The sequence below is a fragment of the Cololabis saira genome, chromosome 3 (assembly GCF_033807715.1).
Source record: "Cololabis saira isolate AMF1-May2022 chromosome 3, fColSai1.1, whole genome shotgun sequence".
Taxonomy (NCBI): Eukaryota; Metazoa; Chordata; class Actinopteri; order Beloniformes; family Belonidae; genus Cololabis; species Cololabis saira.
The window spans coordinates 54,128,058-54,148,246 of record NC_084589.1 but is presented as its reverse complement, the minus strand read 5'-3'; the positions used below and the strand labels follow the sequence as shown (position 1 = coordinate 54,148,246).

The window sequence follows — 20,189 nt, the reverse complement described above, 5'->3', positions numbered from 1 at the left end:
TAGGGTACGGCGTAGGGTACGGCGTAGGGTACGGCGTAGGGTACGGCGTAGGGTACGGCGTAGGGTACGGCGTAGGGTGCGGCGTAGGGTGCGGCGTAGGGTACGGCGTAGGGTACGGCGTAGGGTACGGCGTAGGGTACGTAGGAGGAAAGGAGAGGAGCTGCTGTCCCCCGGGGCTGCCGGCTCTCGAGTCAGATTTCTTAACAGGCGTTATTTGGATAAACTGAGCCCAGGTTGGGGATCTTAACGGTTACTTTTACGCCTGAAAATAATATTAAAACTTAATAAAGTGCCATATTAACAGCGCTACAGCAGGAATTAAAACAGCTTTTAACTGTCGGCTTCCTCATATGGTGTGACGATCGACGCAGAGCCTACGGCGTAGATTACGCGGCGACGGGCGCCGTACGCCGTACCCTACGCCGTAGGCTCTGCGTCGATTTAACGCGGAACCATAAATCAGCTCCGGAGCCGGCAGTCAGCCAGAAATTCCGAAATTTTCAGAGCAAATTTCTTAACAGGCGTTATTTGGATAAACTGAGCCCAGGTTGGGGATCTTAAAGGGTTACTTTACCTGAAAAAATATTAAAACTTAATAAAGTGCCATATTAACAGCGCTACAGCTGAAATTAAAACAGCTTTTGGCTCTCAGCTTCCTGATCAGGGTGAAAACGAGGGGGAGTGGTGGTGACGTATACAGTAACGTAATGACGTGGCTCTCTGGCCAGCTGCAGAGCAGCACCAGCTGTGTAAAAGCAAACGGTTCTTACTTAGAACCAACCGCGAACCGGCTCTAGAACCAGCCCTGGAACCAGCTTGGTGGAAAAGGGGTACCACCTGCACATGGAGGTGAGACTCACCTGCACAAGGAGGTGAGACTCACCTGCACATGGAGGAGAGACTCACCTGCACATGGAGGAGAGACTCACCTGCACATGGAGGTGAGACTCACCTGCACATGGAGGTGAGACTCACCTGCACATGGAGGAGAGACTCACCTGCACATGGAGGTGAGACTCACCTGCACATGGAGGTGAGACTCACCTGCACATGGAGGTGAGACTCACCTGCACATGGAGGTGAGACTCACCTGCACATGGAGGAGAGACTCACCTGCACATGGAGGAGAGACTCACCTGCACATGGAGGAGAGACTCACCTGCACATGGAGGAGAGACTCACCTGCACATGGAGGTGAGACTCACCTGCACATGGAGGTGAGAGACACCTGGAGGTGAGACTCACCTGCACATGGAGGTGAGAGACACCTGGAGGTGAGACTCACCTGCACATGGAGGCCAGTTGCTCCAGCTGCTGGTTCTGGCTCCGTTCTTCATACAATAAAATAAAATAGAATAGAATCCTTTATTGTCCCTGTAAACACTGTTTCCAACATCGCTGTGAAAATCTGTTTTGCAGCTCCACATGATTCATGACGCACAGCAAGAATCAAAACACACACAAACAACAAGAATAAAACATGAAACCACTTGTACAAAATCGTAATATAGAAATGACTGTACATGTAGTACAGTACCAGGAGAGAATGAAAAAGATCTAGACGGAGATAAGGAACCACCAGATCTAGGAGAGAATTAAAAAGATCTAGACGGAGATAAGGAACCACCAGATCAACCAGGAGAGAATTAAAAAGATCTAGAGGAGATAAGGAACCACCAGATCTACCAGGAGAGAATTAAAAAGATCTAGAGGAGATAAGGAACCACCAGATCTACCAGGAGAGAATTAAAAAGATCTAGAGGAGATAAGGAACCACCAGATCTACCAGGAGAGAATTAAAAAGATCTAGAGGAGATAAGGAACCACCAGATCTACCAGGAGAGAATTAAAAAGATCTAGAGGAGATAAGGAACCACCAGATCTACCAGGAGAGAATTAAAAAGATCTAGAGGAGATAAGGAACCACCAGATCTAGGAGAGAATTAAAAAGATCTAGAGGAGATAAGGAACCACCAGATCTACCAGGAGAGTTGCAGGGTCGGGGAAAGGTTGAGAAGGGGCAGGGCCAGGGAGAGGAGTCTTGAAGGACAAATCTCTCCCCCGCCTGACCGGGCCGTTACCCTGCCCCTCTCCCTCCCACGCTGCAGGTTCCGGTGTTGTGCATTCAGAGATGCCGGCAGGGGATGCTGCACCATGTACAAAAGAGAAAAAAGGGGGTCCAGCACAAGAGCCATTGACAAAAATTATAGCTATGAGATTCTTATAATAAATAAAAATGGAAATGGAGAAGAGAGGCAGGGAAAAGGAGAGGAGAAGAAGGGTGAGAGGCACCGCCCAGCGGATCATGTCGGTCCCCCCTGCTGCATAGGCCTATAGCAGCATATCTACCACCAAGCTATATTTGAGACTAACTATTATAGTCTTGTTCTATAGCTGCAACTATGACTACTGACTCTAACACACTAGAGTTTACACTACCTAGAGATTTACCAACACCAGCTAGAGGTTTACTAAACACTAACTATAGGCTTTACTAAACAGAAATGTTTTAAGTTTAGCTTTAAAGGTGGAGGTGGTGTCAGCCTCCTTAACCCAGATTGGAAGTTGGTTCCATAGTAATGGTGCCTGATAGCAGAACGCCCGCCCTCCAAATCTACATTTAGATACTCTAGGAACTACGAGTAAACCTGCACCCTGAGAACGGAGAGCTCTGCCAGGAACATAAGGCTCTATCAGGTCTTGTAAATACTGCGGAGCTAAGCCGTTTTGGGCTTTATATGCAAGTAATACAATTTTAAATTGGATTCTGAATTTTACGGGTAGCCAATGGAGCGACGCTAACACTGGAGAGACGTGGTCTCTCCTGCTGATTCCTGTCAGCACTCGTGCTGCTGCATTCTGGATCAGCTGGAGCCTATTCAGCAAATTACTTGGACATCCTGCTAACAACACATTACAGTAATCCAGTCTAGAAGATACAAACGCATGAACTAGTTTTTCTGCATCACTCTGAGAGAGGATTTTCCTAATCTTTGCAATATTTTGGAGATGGAAAAACGCTATTTTACAAACCTGATTGACATATGGTTTAAACGACAAATCCTGATGGAAAACAACACCAAGGTTTCTCACAGTTGCACTGGAAGCCATCGCAACACCATCTAATCCCTTCCTAAGATGCTCTGGACCAAGAATGATAACCTCTGTTTTATCTGAATTTAGAAGCAAGACATTTCTGGACATCCAGTCCTTGATGTCCCTAAGACATGCCTGAAGTTTAACTAACGGTTCTGTTTCATCCGGCTTCATAGACAAGTAGAGCTGCGTATCATCAGCATAACAATTAAAGTGTATGCCGTGATTCTGGATTATACTTCCCAACGGCTGCATGTATAAACTGAACAAGATTGGCCCTAGCACTGAACCCTGCGGAACACCATAACAGACCCTTGACTGTTCTGAAGAAACCTCATGTACATGAACAAACTGGAACCTGTCAGATAGATATGATTTAAACCAACGTAGAGCTGTCCCTTTAATCCCAACAACATGCTCTAACCTGTGCAGTAAAATGCCATGATCAACAGTGTCATATGTGGGACGTATGGGTGGAGAGGGAGTAGAGGATTATTATAATTATTATTATATTATTATTAGTGGAGGGAGTAGAGGATTATTATAATTATTATTATATTATTATTAGAGGAGGGGGGCTGAGGACAGACAGGTTCTGTACCCCCACACCCCTCAGGCCCCTCCCACCAGGTGATGTCAGGTGACTCCAGCTCCACCTGCAGGTCACATGACCCCCTCAGCTGCAGGTCACATGACCCCCTGACCTGCAGGTCACATGACCCCCTCAGCTGCAGGTCACATGACCCCCTCAGCTGCAGGTCACATGACCCCCTCAGCTGCAGGTCACATGACCCCCTCAGCTCAGGTACCGGGTCCCGCCTCTTCATGCCTCTCTTCCTCTTCCTCTTCCTCTCTTCCTCTTCCTGCTGTGAGCTCAGCTCCGTCCCATGACCCCCCCCCATCCCCCGCTCCCCGCCCAGACAGGGATGCCTTTATTCCTCTCTATCACTGAGCCCTTTATGTATTGATCAGCTGATCGCTGGCTGCAGCCACTTCACTGCAGCCGTTCAAGCATTTCACTGTTCCAACCAATCACTGCTGGGTTATACCAGACTGGTACCGATCAATACTGGATTATACTGACATACACCGACTGGTACCGATCAATACTGGATTATACTGACATACACCGACTGGTACCAATCAATACTGGTCAACACCGACTGGTACCGATCAATACTGGATTATACTGGTTCACACCAACTGGTACCGATCAATACTGGTCCACACCAACTGGTACCGATCAATACTGGATTATACTGGTCCACACGGACTGGTATCGATCAATACTGGATTATACTGGTTCACACCGACTGGTACCGATCAATACTGGATTATACTGGTCCACACCGACTGGTACTGATCAATACTGGATTATACTGGTCCACACCGACTGGTACTGATCAATACTGGATTATGCTGGTCCACACCGGTCCACACACAGGCCCCGTTTCCACATAGCCGGGTATTTACAAAAACAGATATTTCCACCTCTACGTTTTGAAAAATTCCATCGTTTACACAAGATTGTTTTCAAAATCTCTTCGTTTACACGAATCTGCATAAATACGCTGGTAACGTCATGCTAGCCAATCAGAATCCTGGAAAAAACATCAACAAATGACACGTGTAACTTCCAGTTAAGGCTGATTTATGGTTCCGCGTTACACCAACGCAGAGCCTACGGCGTAGGGTACGCGGCGACGCACACGTACGGCGCGCATCGCAGCGTACCCTACGGCGTAGGCTCTGCGTTGGTGTAACGCGGACCCATAAATCAGGCTTTACTTCCAAGACGGAACGAGTCTTTCGTTTGGAGTGACAGAGAAGTGGAGTTACTTTTAAGTGTGACTTTAGAATATAAAACAGGTAAAATACAAGAAAATATTGATGGTTACAAACTAATTGTAAACACAGGTTGCACACATGACGCTGGTGACGTTTCTGTCTCATAATGTGACGTTCTGAAGAATAAAACTCAGTTTTCCTCCGTTTTCCTCCGTTTTCCTCTGTTTAGACGCAAACGTGAAAACAGAGTTTTTGAAAATCTCCACTTTGGCCGGATTTTTCAGAAATGATCGTTTTTGGTGACTTTGAGCTCCGTTTTCATGTAAACGAACGGCCAAAACGCATGAAAACGCCTCCGTTTTTGCTCCGTGTAAATAGGGCCACAGTCACTCAAACATGGGTCAATATGATACTTATTATTATTCGTAGTGCCCTTGGGCAAGACACCTTACCCACCTGCCCTGTGTGAATGTGTGTGAATGTTGGTGGTGGTCGGAAGGGCCGTATGGCACAATATGGCAGCCACGCTTCCGTCAGTCTGCCCCTGGGCAGCTGTGGCTACAAACGTAGCAGCCGTGGCTACAAATGTAGCAGCTGTGGCTACAAACGTAGCAGCCGTGGCTACAAAACGTAGCAGCCGTGGCTACAAACGTAGCAGCCGTGGCTACAAATGTAGCAGCTGTGGCTACTAACGGAGCTACCACCACCAGTGAGGATGTGTATGAATGAATAAGCGCTCTGGGTGCCTTGAAGGAGCTATATAAATCCAAGTCATTATTATTATTATTATTACACTTGCAGCCCGACCAGAACCCCGTCATGTTCTACCCACAGACCAGTAAAGCCTGAATTACAGTTCTGCGTTAAATCGACGCAGACCCTGCGCTGTAGGCTCTGCGTCGGTGTAACGCAGAACCATAAATCAGCCTTAACACACACACAAGCTACTAAACTACCTTCAGCCTTCACTCAGTGATTAGTTTCCTCCTGGTCTTGGTTTCTCCGTGTTTATAAGAACGTCCTGGACTCAAAATACCAGGATTCCTGGAGAAAAGAACAGAAAACAGATTCCTGCTCCTTCTGACGGGAAATCCTGTTCGGCTACACATGATCAAATATTGGGGTTTTTAAAAACCGGAATATGAGCAAATTCCGGTTATTCAAAGGGATTATTGGTGTTTACATGGCCGTGAGAAACCGGGTTATTGCTAATATTCCGGTTAGAAAAGGGTTATTGATGCAAGAAATGCAGTCTGACCCGGTGGGCCCATCCCATAATAATCCAGGGCAACGTCTCCTCAGGGAGTCTCGTCTGGAGAGAGACTCGTCTGGAGAGAGACTTTACCTCCAGAAAAGGAAATGATGTGGGTCTCGTCTCTGGAGACTCCTCAAAAGCAATTAACCCTTTGATAGTTTTATTATTAGGGCCCGAGCACTGACAGTGCTAGGGCCCTATTGTATCTGTAGAGATTGTTCTCGTTCTCGTTTTTCTTCTGACGAAAGGAGGGTGTTTTTCCCCCTAAACATGCCCCAAAAGTCACCAAATTTAGCACCAAGCCAGTCCTGGTGAAAAATGTGATATTTAATGGTTTGTATTAATGGGCGTGGCCTAACGGCTCAACAGCGCCCCCTAGAAAACTTTGTTCCTCAAGCCCCACAATACGGTTAGACGTACATGCACGAAAATTGGTACACACCTGAATCATGTCACAATTTAAAGAAAAGTCTCTTGGCACCATGGCCGAAACTGAACAGGAAGTCGGCCATTTTTAATTAACCGTGGAATTTTGGCGCAATTTCTTCCATTTTCAGGTGTCGTACTTCAACGAACTCCTCCTAGCAGGATGGTCCGTTCCACATAAAACTCGCTCAGGAGACATAAAAGACGTTAACGATGAAAAGTTTGAGCTCCTCTTGTGGATTATGCTGGATTGTGGGGGATTAAACCACCAGGGCTGGAGGGGAATATGTCCAGCAACTGCAGGCGGGGAGAGATTTGAAAACCTCTAGGTGTCTTGAGGGTTTTGTTGTTGTTGTTGTTGCTGTTTTGACGGTGGCTTGGTGGAACTTGGCTGGTCTGGATCCTGGAGTCTGATTTATCTGTTTTAAAAAAGGACTTGTGGCTTATTGGGTGTGTCCGTTGGCTGGTTAGTGGGTTGGTGTTGGGTGGTTGGTTGGGTGGTTTCCTCTTTTCATTGGAATGTATTGTTGGTAGTTTTTTTCATCACTAGAATCCTGAAGAATCGGTTAAACCTTTAAATCAAGGCCAATTTAACCATGAAGAACATTTCATGTACAAGACAATTCAAAGTGCTGCACATATAAAGATGTATTTAACGATGGAGCCGCTAATTTAAAGAGTGTAATTCCTGCTAAGCTTTAGCGAGGTTGGTACAACCTTTGTGTCCTGAAACACCCAAGAGAGGAGGGTGGTCTCACCGTTCTAGGAGGTTCTGTCCAGGAACGCTCATTAGAAGCTGGTCCAAATCTACCTCTACAGGGTTGGGGTTAACCCTAACCCTGTAGAGGTAGATCCTAGGTTAACCCCAACCCTCCTCCACCTCACACAGTCACATGATCTACCTCACAGGGTTGGGGTTAACCCTAACCTCACAGGGTTGGGGTTAACCCCAACCTGACAGGGTTAGGGTTAACCCTAACCCTTCTCCACCTCACACAGTCACATGATCTACCTCACAGGGTTAGGGTTAACCCCAACCCTGTGAGGTTAGGGTTAACCCCAACCCTCCTCCACCTCACACAGTCACATGATCTACCTCACAGGGCTTTCAATTCAATTTTATTTATATAGCGTCTAATACAACAAAAGTTGTCTCTAGACGCTTTCCAGAGACCCAGAACATGACCCCCGAGCAGTTATTACATAAACAATGGCAGGTAAAAACTCCCCTAGTGGGAGAAAAACCTTAAGCCAAACAGTGGCAAGAAAAACTCCCCTTTAGGAGGGAAGAAACCTTGAGCAGGACCAGGCTCATCAGGGGGGACCCTCCTGCCGAGGGCCAGACTGGTGGGTCAGGGACGGCAACAGCACACAGCAGGCAGGTGGAAGCAGCAGCGGGATGACCAGGGGTGGGGACCGCAGGGCAGCACGCAGCTCCCAAAGCTCCGGCCCAATCATCAAGTCCCAGGTTGGGGTGCAGGGTCGGGGAAAGGTTGAAAAGGGGCAGGGCCAGGGAGAGGAGTCTTGAGGGACGAACCTTCTCCCCCGCCCAAAAGGGGCCGTTACCCTGCCCCTCTCACTCCCACACTGCAGGTTCCGGTGTCCGGCAAAAGATGCTGCAACATGGACAAAAGAGAGAAAAGGGAGGAAAAGGGGGGGCCAGCACAAGAAACTACGGGAGCGACTCTAACACACTAGAGTTTACACTACCTAGAGATTTACCAACACCAGCTAGAGGTTTACTAAACACTAACTATAGGCTTTACTAAACAGAAAGGTTTTAAGTTTAGTTTTAAAGGTGGAGGTGGTGTCAGCCTCCTTAACCCAGATTGGAAGTTGGTTCTATAGTAATGGTGCCTGATAGCAGAACGCCCGCCCTCCAAATCTACATTTAGATACTCTAGGAACTACGAGTAAACATGCACTCTGAGAGCGGAGAGCTCTGCCAGGAACATAAGGCACTATCAGGTCTTGTAAATACTGCAGAGCTAAGCTGTTTTGGGCTTTATACGCAAGTAATACAATTTTAAATTGGATTCTGAATTTTACGGGTAGCCAATGGAGCGACGCTAACACTGGAGAGACGTGGTCTCTCCTGCTGATTCCTGTCAGTCCTCGTGCTGCTGCATTCTGGATCAGCTGGAGCCTATTCAGCAAATTACTTGGACATCCTGCTAACAACACATTACAGTAATCCAGTCTAGAAGATACAAACGCATGAACTAGTTTTTCTGCATCCCTCTGCGAGAGGATTTTCCTAATCTTTGCAATATTACGGAGATGGAAAAAGGCTATTTTACAAACCTGATTAACATATGGTTTAAACGACAAATCCTGATCGAAAACAACACCAAGGTTTCTCACAGTTGCACTGGAAGCCATCGCAACACCATCTAATCCCTTCCTAAGATGCTCTGGACCAAGAATGATAACCTCTGTTTTATCTGAATTTAGAAGCAAGACATTTCTGGACATCCAGTCCTTGATGTCCCTAAGACATGCCTGAAGTTTAACTAACGGTTCTGTTTCATCCGGCTTCATAGACAAGTAGAGCTGCGTATCATCAGCATAACAATGAAAGTGTATGCCGTGATTCTGGATTATACTTCCCAATGGCTGCATGTATAAACTGAACAAGATTGGCCCTAGCACTGAACCCTGCGGAACACCATAACAGATCCTTGACTGTTCTGAAGAAACCTCATGTACATGAACAAACTGGAACCTGTCAGATAGGTATGATTTAAACCAACATAGAGCTGTCCCTTTAATCCCAACAACATGCTCTAACCTGTGCAGTAAAATGCCATGATCTATAGTGTCAAAAGCAGCACTGAGGTCCAGTAGAACCAGTATGGACACTAGTCCCTTATCTGAGGTCCAGTAGAACCAGTATGGACACTAATCCCTTATCTGAGGTCCAGTAGAACCAGTATGGACACTAATCCCTTATCTGAGGTCCAGTAGAACCAGTATGGACACTAATCCCTTATCTGAGGTCCAGTAGAACCAGTATGGACACTAATCCCTTATCTGAGGTCCAGTAGAACCAGTATGGACACTAATCCCTTATCTGAGGTCCAGTAGAACCAGTATGGACACTAATCCCTTATCTGAGGTCCAGTAGAACCAGTATGGACACTAATCCCTTATCTGAGGTCCAGTAGAACCAGTATGGACACTAATCCCTTATCTGAGGTCCAGTAGAACCAGTATAAACACTAATCCCTTATCTGAGGCCATAAGGAGGTAATTCGTGACTCGAACCAGTGCTGTCTCTGTGCTATGATGCATTCTGAACCCTGACTGAAAGACTTCAAACAGATCATTTCTATACAGAGGCTGGGGTTAACACTAACCTCACAGGGTTAGGGTTAACCCCAAACCTGTGAGGTTAGGGTTAACCCCAGGTTGTAGCTAAGTTAGTTTTTCTCCCGGTAGACGTAACTTCCGGTCCGCTCCCTATCCAATCAGAACCTTCCCAACTCCCAGACCTGGAGAGGAATTGGAGAAAGACCTTCAAACGTGGTTTCCATGGAAACCTCAATTCGGAATTACTATTTCCATGTAAACTGGAAGGAAAATAGTTTAATTCTGAATTATTTAGTTCGGAATAAATAATTCAGAATTTAAAAAACATCGTGTAACCGTGACCATTGATTATGTAGTAATCGATCGGGGATCATGATCTGGTCTCTGGAAACATCCTGCAGACAACTTATGTTGTAACAGACGCTTTATAAATAAAGCTGACACACACGCACGCACGCACGCACGCACGCACGCACGCACGCACGCACGCACGCACGCACGCACGCACGCACGCACGCACGCACGCACGCACGCACGCACGCACGCACGCGCACACACACACACACACACACACACACACACACACACACTCCTCATCAACAGGCTGATTCTCATCTTCCAGTTCAGTCCTTCAGATTTACTCGCTTGTCTCTGTCCCAGGTTCTGGGTCAGGACCAGGACCAGCTGGTCCAGGTTCTGACCCAGAGCCTGGACCAGAACCAAAACTAGCTGATCCAGGTCTGAACACAAACTGTAGACCAGTTCTCAGTTTTGAGACTGAAACCTCTGATGAAATCACTTCCTCTTCCTGCCCCGCCCATCTCAGAGAAACCAGAACCGCTGAAGAGAAAAGCAGAAGTTCCTCAGATACAGGAAATACATGACTGAGTAGGGGGGTAACCTGGACCACCTAGACCAGAACCAGAACCAGGACCACCTGGACCAGAACCACCAGAACCAGAACCAAAACCAGCTGACCCCCTCACCCTAACCCCCCTCAGAGAAACCAGAACCACTGAAGAGAAAAACAGTTCCTCTCAGATACAGGAAACACTCTGAACCCAGCTGGGGGGAACCAGGACTAGAACCAGAAACACCAGAACACTATAATTATACTAATACACTATAATAGCACTAATAATACCATACATTAGTCATATATTTTCAGTCACTGCTATCATTATAATAATTCTACTAATTTCAATGTCAATAATAAATTCCCAGTCATGTGGTCTTCAGCATTAGATAAGATAAGATAAGATAAGATATCCTTTTATTTTCTCCTTCAGTGGGGAAACTTATTTGGTTGGCAGCAGTAACTTAGCACACACATGCAGGGGAGGGGTAAAAAGACTGAAAAGTCAGAAATAAAAAATATATAAAAAATACAAAAAAAATATGTATAATCACAGAATCTGAACAGTATATACAGTTGGTTGAAAGAAGAAACGGTGTAAAGAAAAGCAGGTGGAGTGTTGTGAGGTAGACTGGCAGATTGGCAGATATTGCACATCTTATATTATTGCACATCTTATTGTCATATTATAGTCCACTGGCTACTGAGATCAGCCTGGTTGTACAGTCTGATGGCAGCGGGGAGGAAGGACCTGCGATGCCTCTCGGTGGTGCATCGTGGGTGACGAAGCCGGTCACTGATGGAGCTCTCCAGGGCTCTGACAGTCTCATGAAGGGGGTGGGAGACATTGAGCCTTAAGTCGTTTTTTAAAAGTTAATTTGTTTTGTGAGGAGATATGTGAGGAGGTAAAGAGTTCCAGGACATTATTGAATGATAGATAACTGAGTGTTTGAGTAGATTAGTTCTAGAGTTGGATGTATCAGGTCTTTCTGCTGTCTTGGTTCTGTCTGTCTCTAGTATTTAGTAATAGTTAAAGAAATATTCAGGTGTCTGATTGAATATGATGTTTCTAAAGAACATCAGGATGTTGTAGCTTAGTTTAACTTCGGTTACGTCTACCGGAAGAAAAACAAACTTAGCCGCTTAGCCACTCGAACTTTGAAAAGCTCACCATTTTGATGTTTCCTGCCATCTGTTCTTTTAATTATTTCCAGGTCCTCCAAGCTATTTAGTAAATAAGTTGTCTCTGCTCTTGACCAGCGTTTACTGCGTGCTGCAATCTTAAAACTTTGTTTGGAAAACCAGCCCAGCGTGGAATATAAGCGTCATGGAGACAGACGGGTGAGGGAACGAGCAGCGCAGAAAGACCGAAATTCATTTAAAGAACAATGAGTGTATACATTTTCTTTTCTTTTTTTTCTTTCCTTATTTTTGTTATTTTTTAATTATTAGTTTTATTGTTTTTTATGTATTTTTTTCTTTTTTCTTTATTTATTTTCCTTTTTCTTTTATTTTTTTATTTAATTTAAATGTTTTAATCTAATTTTATTTAGTTTTTACTTTATTTTATTTATTTTATTTTATTTTATTTTATTTTATTTTATTTATTTTTATTTTTATTTTTATTTTTAAATTGTTTTTATGTATTTATTTATTTTTTTAAATTTTTTAATTTAATTTTATTATTTTTTTTTATTTATTTTAATTTATTTTATTTATTTATTTATTTTTTTGAATGAGTGTATACATGATCGCGGAATTATTCTATTCGGATTTAAAATTGGAATAAACCAGCCACTTACTTCGGAATTAACTTTAATTCTGAATTAAAGTTAAACTTCCCATGTAAACGCACTGAGTGTGATCAGACCGTGACGACAGTTCGTCCAACGTTACACCCAGTAGTTTTGTTTTCTGCTCTATTGCTGTTCCTGACATTGATCGATGTAGCCGTGGGTCACCAATAAGCTACTTCTCCAGCCAAAGATAATGCATTTTGTTTTAGAGATATTCAGGACCAGTTTGTTATTTTTCACCCAGCTAGAAACCCTCTCTAGATCTTGATTGGTTTCCAGTTCATTTATAGTTGGGTCAGTGCTGTACAGCGTTGTGTCGTCTGCATACATAACTACAGTGGAAGTTTGTATTAGAGGTGGATCATTGGTGTAAATAGAGTAAGAATGCTTAACTCTGTAAATATTTTAATATAATTGTATACATCTGCAAAACCCAATTAAAAAGTTGAAAAAAAGTAATAATCTAACGAATATTGACTAACTAAAATCAGAACCAAACATCTTCCACGTTCCACAGTAGCTGCAGTAATGATTATGTTAATTCAGTAAACCATTATACTTTATTTTTGTCCGATTCTAGCCAATATCCTCAGAAACTCCTAGCTGGCTCGCCAATATCCTCAGAAACTCCTAGCTGGCTCACCAATATCCTCAGAAACTCCTAGCTGGCTCACCAATATCCTCAGAAACTCCTAGCTGGGTCCTCAATATCCTCAGAAACTCCCAGCTGGCTCGCCAATATCCTCAGAAACTCCCAGCTGGCTCCTCAATATCCTCAGAAGCTCCCGGCTGGCTCCTCAATATCCTCAGAAACTCCCAGCTGGCTCGCCAATATCCTCAGAAACTCCTAGCTGGCTCACCAATATCCTCAGAAACTCCTAGCTGGCTCGCCAATATCCTCAGAAACTCCCAGCTGGCTCACCAATATCCTCAGAAACTCCTAGCTGGCTCGCCAATATCCTCAGAAACTCCCAGCTGGCTCACCAATATCCTCAGAAACTCCTAGCTGGCTCACCAATATCCTCAGAAACTCCTAGCTGGCTCGCCAATATCCTCAGAAACTCCCAGCTGGCTCACCAATATCCTCAGAAACTCCCAGCTGGCTCACCAATATCCTCAGAAACTCCTAGCTGGCTCACCAATATCCTCAGAAACTCCCAGCTGGGTCTTCAATATCCTCAGAAACTCCCAGCTGGTTGGCCATTATCCTCTAAAGGCCCGAGGCAGGTTCCCTGTGGAACTCCACAGCTGATCTGCTTACAGCCAGAAAGGCTAAAACAGACTCTCTGTGATCAGATAGATAACTGATCAGATAGATAATTGATCAGATGGATAACTGATAAGATAGATAATTGATCAGATAGATAACTGATCAGATAGATAACTGATTACCCAAGATAAATAACTGATCATCCAAGATAAATCCATATTTATCTAATTTAGTGATCAATAAGTTCTGGTTGGTCTGGAAAGTCAGCAGCTGTATTGATTGTTGGAGTATTGATTAGCATGTATTGATTGCTGGTGTATTGATTCACGTATATTGATCAACATGTGTATTGATTGTCGGTGTATTGATTGTTGGTGTATTGATCAACATGGGTATTGATTGTTGGAGTATTGATTAGCATTATTGATTGTTGGAATATTTATTAGTGTGTATTGGTTAGCATGTATTGATTAGCATGTATTCATTGTTGGAGTATTGATTAGCCTGTATTGATTAGCCTGTATTGATTGTTGGATTATTGATTAGCCTCTATTGATCAGCCTGTATTGATCAGCGTGTATTGATCAGCGTGTATTGATTAGCCTGTATTGATTAGCCTCTCCCTGTGTCCAGAAGGAGAAGGAGCGGGAGAAGGAGGCCTGTGTATTGATTAGCCTGTATTGATTATCTATGTTTTAGAAGGAGAAGGAGCGCCTGAAGGAGCGGGAGAAGGAGGCCCGTGTATTGATTAGCCTGTATTGATTATCTATGTTTTAGAAGGAGAAGGAGCGCCTGAAGGAGCGGGAGAAGGAGGCCCGGGAGCGGGAGAACCGGTCCAGCAACGGCCACCTCTTCACCTCCCTGAGCGTCTCGTCTACGACGCTGTGCTCGTCCTGCAACCGCAGCATCACGGCCAAGGAGGCGCTGAGCTGCCCAGGTAAGAAACACCTGAGATACCTGAGGTCTGGTCCTGGACCAGGTCCAGATCCTGGTCCAGGTCCAGGTCCAGATCAGGACATATTAAATGACTTGATTCTGAAATAAAACACAGAAAGTCCTGTTTCTATTTTCAGCGTTTGTTTTGGATTGAAATCAGAAATCTCCTCTCAGGCCGTCGCAGTATATTTATATATTTATATATTTATATATTTATATATTTATATGTTTATATATTTATAATATTTGAGCATTTTAGGGCTGGTGGAGTCTCAGACCCGGATATGATGCAGGACAAACATCTGAATGTTTGTTTAATCTGAATAAGATCAGACCTCTGGGAAACAGGTTCAGGTTCAGGTATAATAATAATATAATATTAATAATAATATTTATAATAATAATAATAATAATAATAATAATAATAATAACAATAACAATAACAATAATAATAATAATAATAATAATATTAATAATACTAATAATAATAATAATATAATACAATATATAATAATAATAATAATAATAGTGATAATTTATTGTGCTTTTATTGTGACGGGGCTGCAGGTTATTGATCAGCTGATTGATCAGTCAGTTATTTAAACTGAAACTCAGAGACATTAGTGTGTGAGAGACAGATGGTTGTTAATCCTCCTCACAATGAACAGATGTATGTCAGATTAACACACACACACACACACACACACACACACACACACACACACACACACACACACACACACACACACACACACACACACACACACACACACACACACACTCACGCTCTCTTTGTCTGAGACCAGTGTGTAATGAGTGTGATGATGAGTGTGTGTGTGTGTGTGTGTGTGTGTGTGTGTGTGTGTGTGTGTGTGTGTGTGTGTGTGTGTGTGTGTGTGTGTGTGTGTGTGTGTGTGTGTGTGTGTGTGTGTGTGTGTGTGTGTGTGTGTGTGTGTGTGTGTGTGTGTGTGTGTGTGTTGCCACCACAGCCGTTACCATGGTTACAGCTGAGGCAGTGTGGGAGTTTCTGGTCTCTCTGCTGAAAAGTGCGTTGGTGGCTGAGCAGCTGGTTCCTTATCTCCTCTAGATCTTTTTAATTCTCTCCTGGTAGATCTGGTGGTTCCTTATCTCCTCTAGATCTTTTTAATTCTCTCCTGGTGGATCTGGTGGTTCCTTATCTCCTCTAGATCTTTTTAATTCTCTCCTGGTAGATCTGGTGGTTCCTTATCTCCTCTAGATCTTTTTAATTCTCTCCTGGTAGATCTGGTGGTTCCTTATCTCCTCTAGATCTTTTTAATTCTCTCCTGGTGGATCTGGTGGTTCCTTATCTCCTCTAGATCTTTTTAATTCTCTCCTGGTAGATCTGGTGGTTCCTTATCTCCTCTAGATCTTTTTAATTCTCTCCTAGATCTGGTGGTTCCTTATCTCCTCTAGATCTTTTTAATTCTGTCCTAGATCTGGTGGTTCCTTATCTCCCTCTAGATCTTTTTAATTCTCTCCTAGATCTGGTGGTTCCTTATCTCCGTCTAGATCTTTTTAATTCTCTCCGTATCTCATCCTGACTCTCTTCACAACAACGAGTCAGAACATGTCAACTCTGGAGATGATGAAAACATCTTTAGTCACCAGTGACTGAACCGAGTCGAGGAAACAGACGAGGTGACGTAGCTGGAGCTGACGTCGCCAGCCAGCACTCCGGCTTCATCTACGTTGTGCAAGTTCCTTTGTCTCATGAAGTAGTTCAAAGTTCAGTTCACATAGTTTAAAAATGAATCATTGATTGTGACGGACTTGCAGGTATTTCCTCCCACTAAGCGGATGCTTTAACTCCACATGACGTTTCAGATGTGAGGTTGACGAGTCCGGTTTTCTCAGACATTATTGTCACAGAAAGGTTAGATTTTTACCGTCGGACTCTTTGGGAGACGATGTGATAAATTCCTGCAGATAAAGATCAGGATCATCACCTGACGCTGAGTCTGCAACGTCTCTCTCTTCACTGGTCATGTAAAGATGCACCGTTGCCATGGAGACGGAGCCCCGTGGTAGAATAGTGTGCACTGCATTGTGGGTAATGTAGTGTGGAGTCCTCGTCTCGTCCAGTATTTTAAATGTGGTGAAATGTATTCTGTAATAATTGGATGTAAACAGTGAAGCTGAAACTCACATAATGTGAACGGTTCAGATTCCAGTTCCTGATCTGCAGAATGAACAAGTTCAAGTTCTTTATTTGCAAATATGTTGCGTTCAGTTCAACGTTCTCACAGAAATGAAGTGGTTTATTTGAGCTCCGGCGCTGCCAGACCTGCACATGAGCTGAAAGTGTTTCCCATGATGCACCGGGTTTGTCAGTAGGATCAGAATCTCCTCACCAGTTTCAGCTCTTATGATTTACATCCGAGCAGAGAAACAACCCCCTGATTCTCCACATATGTTACAGATAAAAGTGTTGATGTCTCGTAAAGACGTGAAGACATCGGTGGATGTTGAGAGGAACTCAGACGTCCATCACGAGCTCAGATGAGGAACTGCAGGTTTCCAACTTCTGCATCTGAACTAAGATTGTTTTCTTCCTGTTTTCTCCCTGGTCAAGCAAAGCCTTAACCCTGATCGCTGCACGGTGTTTGTCTCAGATGGAAGTCGCTTTGGATAAAAGTGTCTGCTATCGTCTTAACATGAGACATAACAAAGTACATATTCGAAAGGGAGTGAGAAGAAGTAAAACTTATAAACTCTCACCCCCTCTCCTTAAATATGACTAGCTAACACATGCAAACATAACATTATGCAAACATAATAAAACATTTTTTTTAATAAAAATAAATAAAAATAAAAAAACAAAAACAATCAAAACAAGACAATAAAAACATTGTAGCAACATAAGCTACTGACTAGTGTAAGAAAATAAGGATAAAAATAGATAAATAAAAAATAAACACTGTAGTAGTAGTAGTAGTGGTGGTAAGACGGCCTTAAAACTGCCTTGAAACCGCCTTAATACTGCCTTAAAACCGCCTTAAAACCGCCTTAATACTGCCTTAAAACCGCCTTAAAACCGCCTTAATACTGCCTTAAAACCGCCTTAAAACCGTGGTTTTACTGCCGTTTATAAAAGTTTATACCTGTTCTGCTGATGGAGGTGTGGACCCCGACCTACGTTACCTGTCCAGGTGTAAACAGTCCAGGTGTAACCAGTCCAGGCGTTACCTGTCACAGGTGTAACCTGTCCAGGTGTAACCTGACCTACGTTACCTGTCCAGGTGTAACCAGGTGTTACCTGTCACAGGTGTTACCTGTCCAGGTGTAACCTGACCTACGTTACCTGTCCAGGTGTAACACATGTCCACCTGTCTGTCTGTCTTTTTCCCAGGATGCAACGTGACGATCCACAACCGCTGCAGGGACAGTCTGGCCAGCTGCGCCAAGATGAAGCAGAGGGTGAGACTTACCTGTCTCTAACCTATCTTTCACCTGTCTATAGCACATCTGGAACCCCTCACCTGTCCCACCTGTCCCACCTGTCTCACCTGTCTCACCTGTCTCACCTGTCTCACCTGTCCCACCTGTCCCACCTGTCTCACCTGTCCCACCTGTCTCACCTGTCCCACATGTCTCACCTGTCCCACCTGTCTCACCTGTCTCTAACCTATCCTTCACCTGTCTATAGCACCTCTGGAACCCTCACCTGTCTCACCTGTCCCACCTGTCTCACCTGTTTCACCTGTCTCACCTGTCCCACCTGTCTCACCTGTTTCACCTGTCTCACCTGTCCCACCTGTCTCACCTGTCTCACCTGTCCCACCTGTCCCACCTGTCCCACCTGTCTCACCTGTCTCACCTGTCTCACGTGTCTCACCTGTCCCACCTGTCTCACCTGTCTCACCTGTCCCACCTGTCTCACCTGTCTCACCTGTCCCACCTGTCTCACCTGTCTCACCTGTCCCACCTGTCTCACCTGTCTCACCTGTCTCACCTGTCTCACCTGTCTCACCTGTCCCACCTGTCTCACCTGTCTCACCTGTCTCACCTGTCTCACCTGTCCCACCTGTCTCACCTGTCTCACCTGTCTCACCTGTCCCACCTGTCTCACCTGTCTCACCTGTCTCACCTGTCCCACCTGTCTCACCTGTCTCACCTGTCTCACCTGTCCCACCTGTCCCACCTGTCTCACCTGTCTCACCTGTCTCACCTGTCTCACCTGTCTCACCTGTCTCACCTGTCCCACCTGTCCCACCTGTCTCACCTGTCTCACCTGTCTCACCTGTCTCACCTGTGTCTCTCTACAGCAACAGAAGTTGGCGTTGGTGAGGAACAGCTCCACCCTGCAGACCGTCGCCATGCGGACCAAGAGTGAGTTACCTGGTCTTACCTGGTCTTACCTGGTGTTGAGGAATTTACCAAACCATTTCAGAAGTCCGCTTTGTGGTATGTGAGTTTTATTCAGCCGGCGGTGGGCGGATCTACACAGACTAGAGTCTGGTTGATATGCCGACCCCGAGAGATTTTACAACAGGGTTTTTATACAAGAATCCTGTGATCTTCCAATTCTGGACTACCCCCAGGGTCAGGATGTCCATATATGGTATCGAGTCCTCGTCTCTGCAGGAGCTGGAAGTCAAAGCCACTCCCACGGTGCCTGTCTCGGCAGGGATGCAAGACGCCGGAACTTGTGTGAGACAATAGATCACAAACGAAAATCACCCCATGGGGTGATTTAGTGTTCCAAGTCTGTTTGAGGCAACTTCCAAGGTGTGATAGGAAGTTGAAGCTACCTCAAAGGTGTTGAGTCCAGTTCAAAGCCTCGCAGGGGGTAGGAGGCTGGAGCAATCCACAAGGCGTCATTGTCCCTGCAGGGGCCACGTGCTGTTGGAATGCTTCATCCCTGGTCTTACCTGGTCTTACCTGCAGGTGTTACCTGGTACCTGCAGGTGTTACCTGGTACCTGGAGGTCTTACCTGGTCTTACCTGCAGGTGTTACCTGGTACCTGCAGGTGTTACCTGGTCTTACCTGCAGGTGTTACCTGGTACCTGCAGGTGTTACCTGATACCTGCAGGTGTTACCTGATACCTGCAGGTGTTACCTGGTCTTACCTGCAGGTGTTACCTGGTACCTGCAGGTGTTACCTGGTCTTACCTGCAGGTGTTACCTGGTACCTGCAGGTGTTACCTGGTACCTGCAGGTGTTACCTGATACCTGCAGGTGTTACCTGGTCTTACCTGCAGGTGTTACCTGGTACCTGCAGGTGTTACCTGGTACCTGGAGGTCTTACCTGGTCTTACCTGCAGGTCCGGTGTTTGTCCTCTCCCTGACCCGGTTCTGACCCGGTTCCTCTCTCTCCAGCCCCCATGATGAAGGAGCGGCCCAGCTCGGCCATCTACCCGTCCGACAGTCTCCGCCAGTCCCTGCTGGGTTCCAGACGGGTCCGGTCCGGTTTATCGCTGGCCAAGAGCGTCTCCACCAACAACATCGCAGGGTGAGCTTTAATTACACTATTATTATAGAATAATATTAAT

The 20,189-nt window shown here is 45.1% G+C and overlaps 1 protein-coding gene across 1 annotated transcript in view; it reads left to right on the top strand.

Moving 5' to 3' along the window:
- Positions 1–20,189, top strand: part of arhgef2 (rho/rac guanine nucleotide exchange factor (GEF) 2) — a 48,890-nt gene that overhangs the window by 4,561 nt on the left and 24,140 nt on the right. Inside the window, exons 2-5 of the mRNA XM_061717825.1 lie at positions 14,517–14,676; positions 18,046–18,113; positions 18,962–19,025; positions 20,017–20,149. Of these exons, the coding sequence (XP_061573809.1) occupies positions 14,517–14,676; positions 18,046–18,113; positions 18,962–19,025; positions 20,017–20,149 (425 nt within the window). The remainder of the gene's footprint in view (positions 1–14,516; positions 14,677–18,045; positions 18,114–18,961; positions 19,026–20,016; positions 20,150–20,189) is intronic.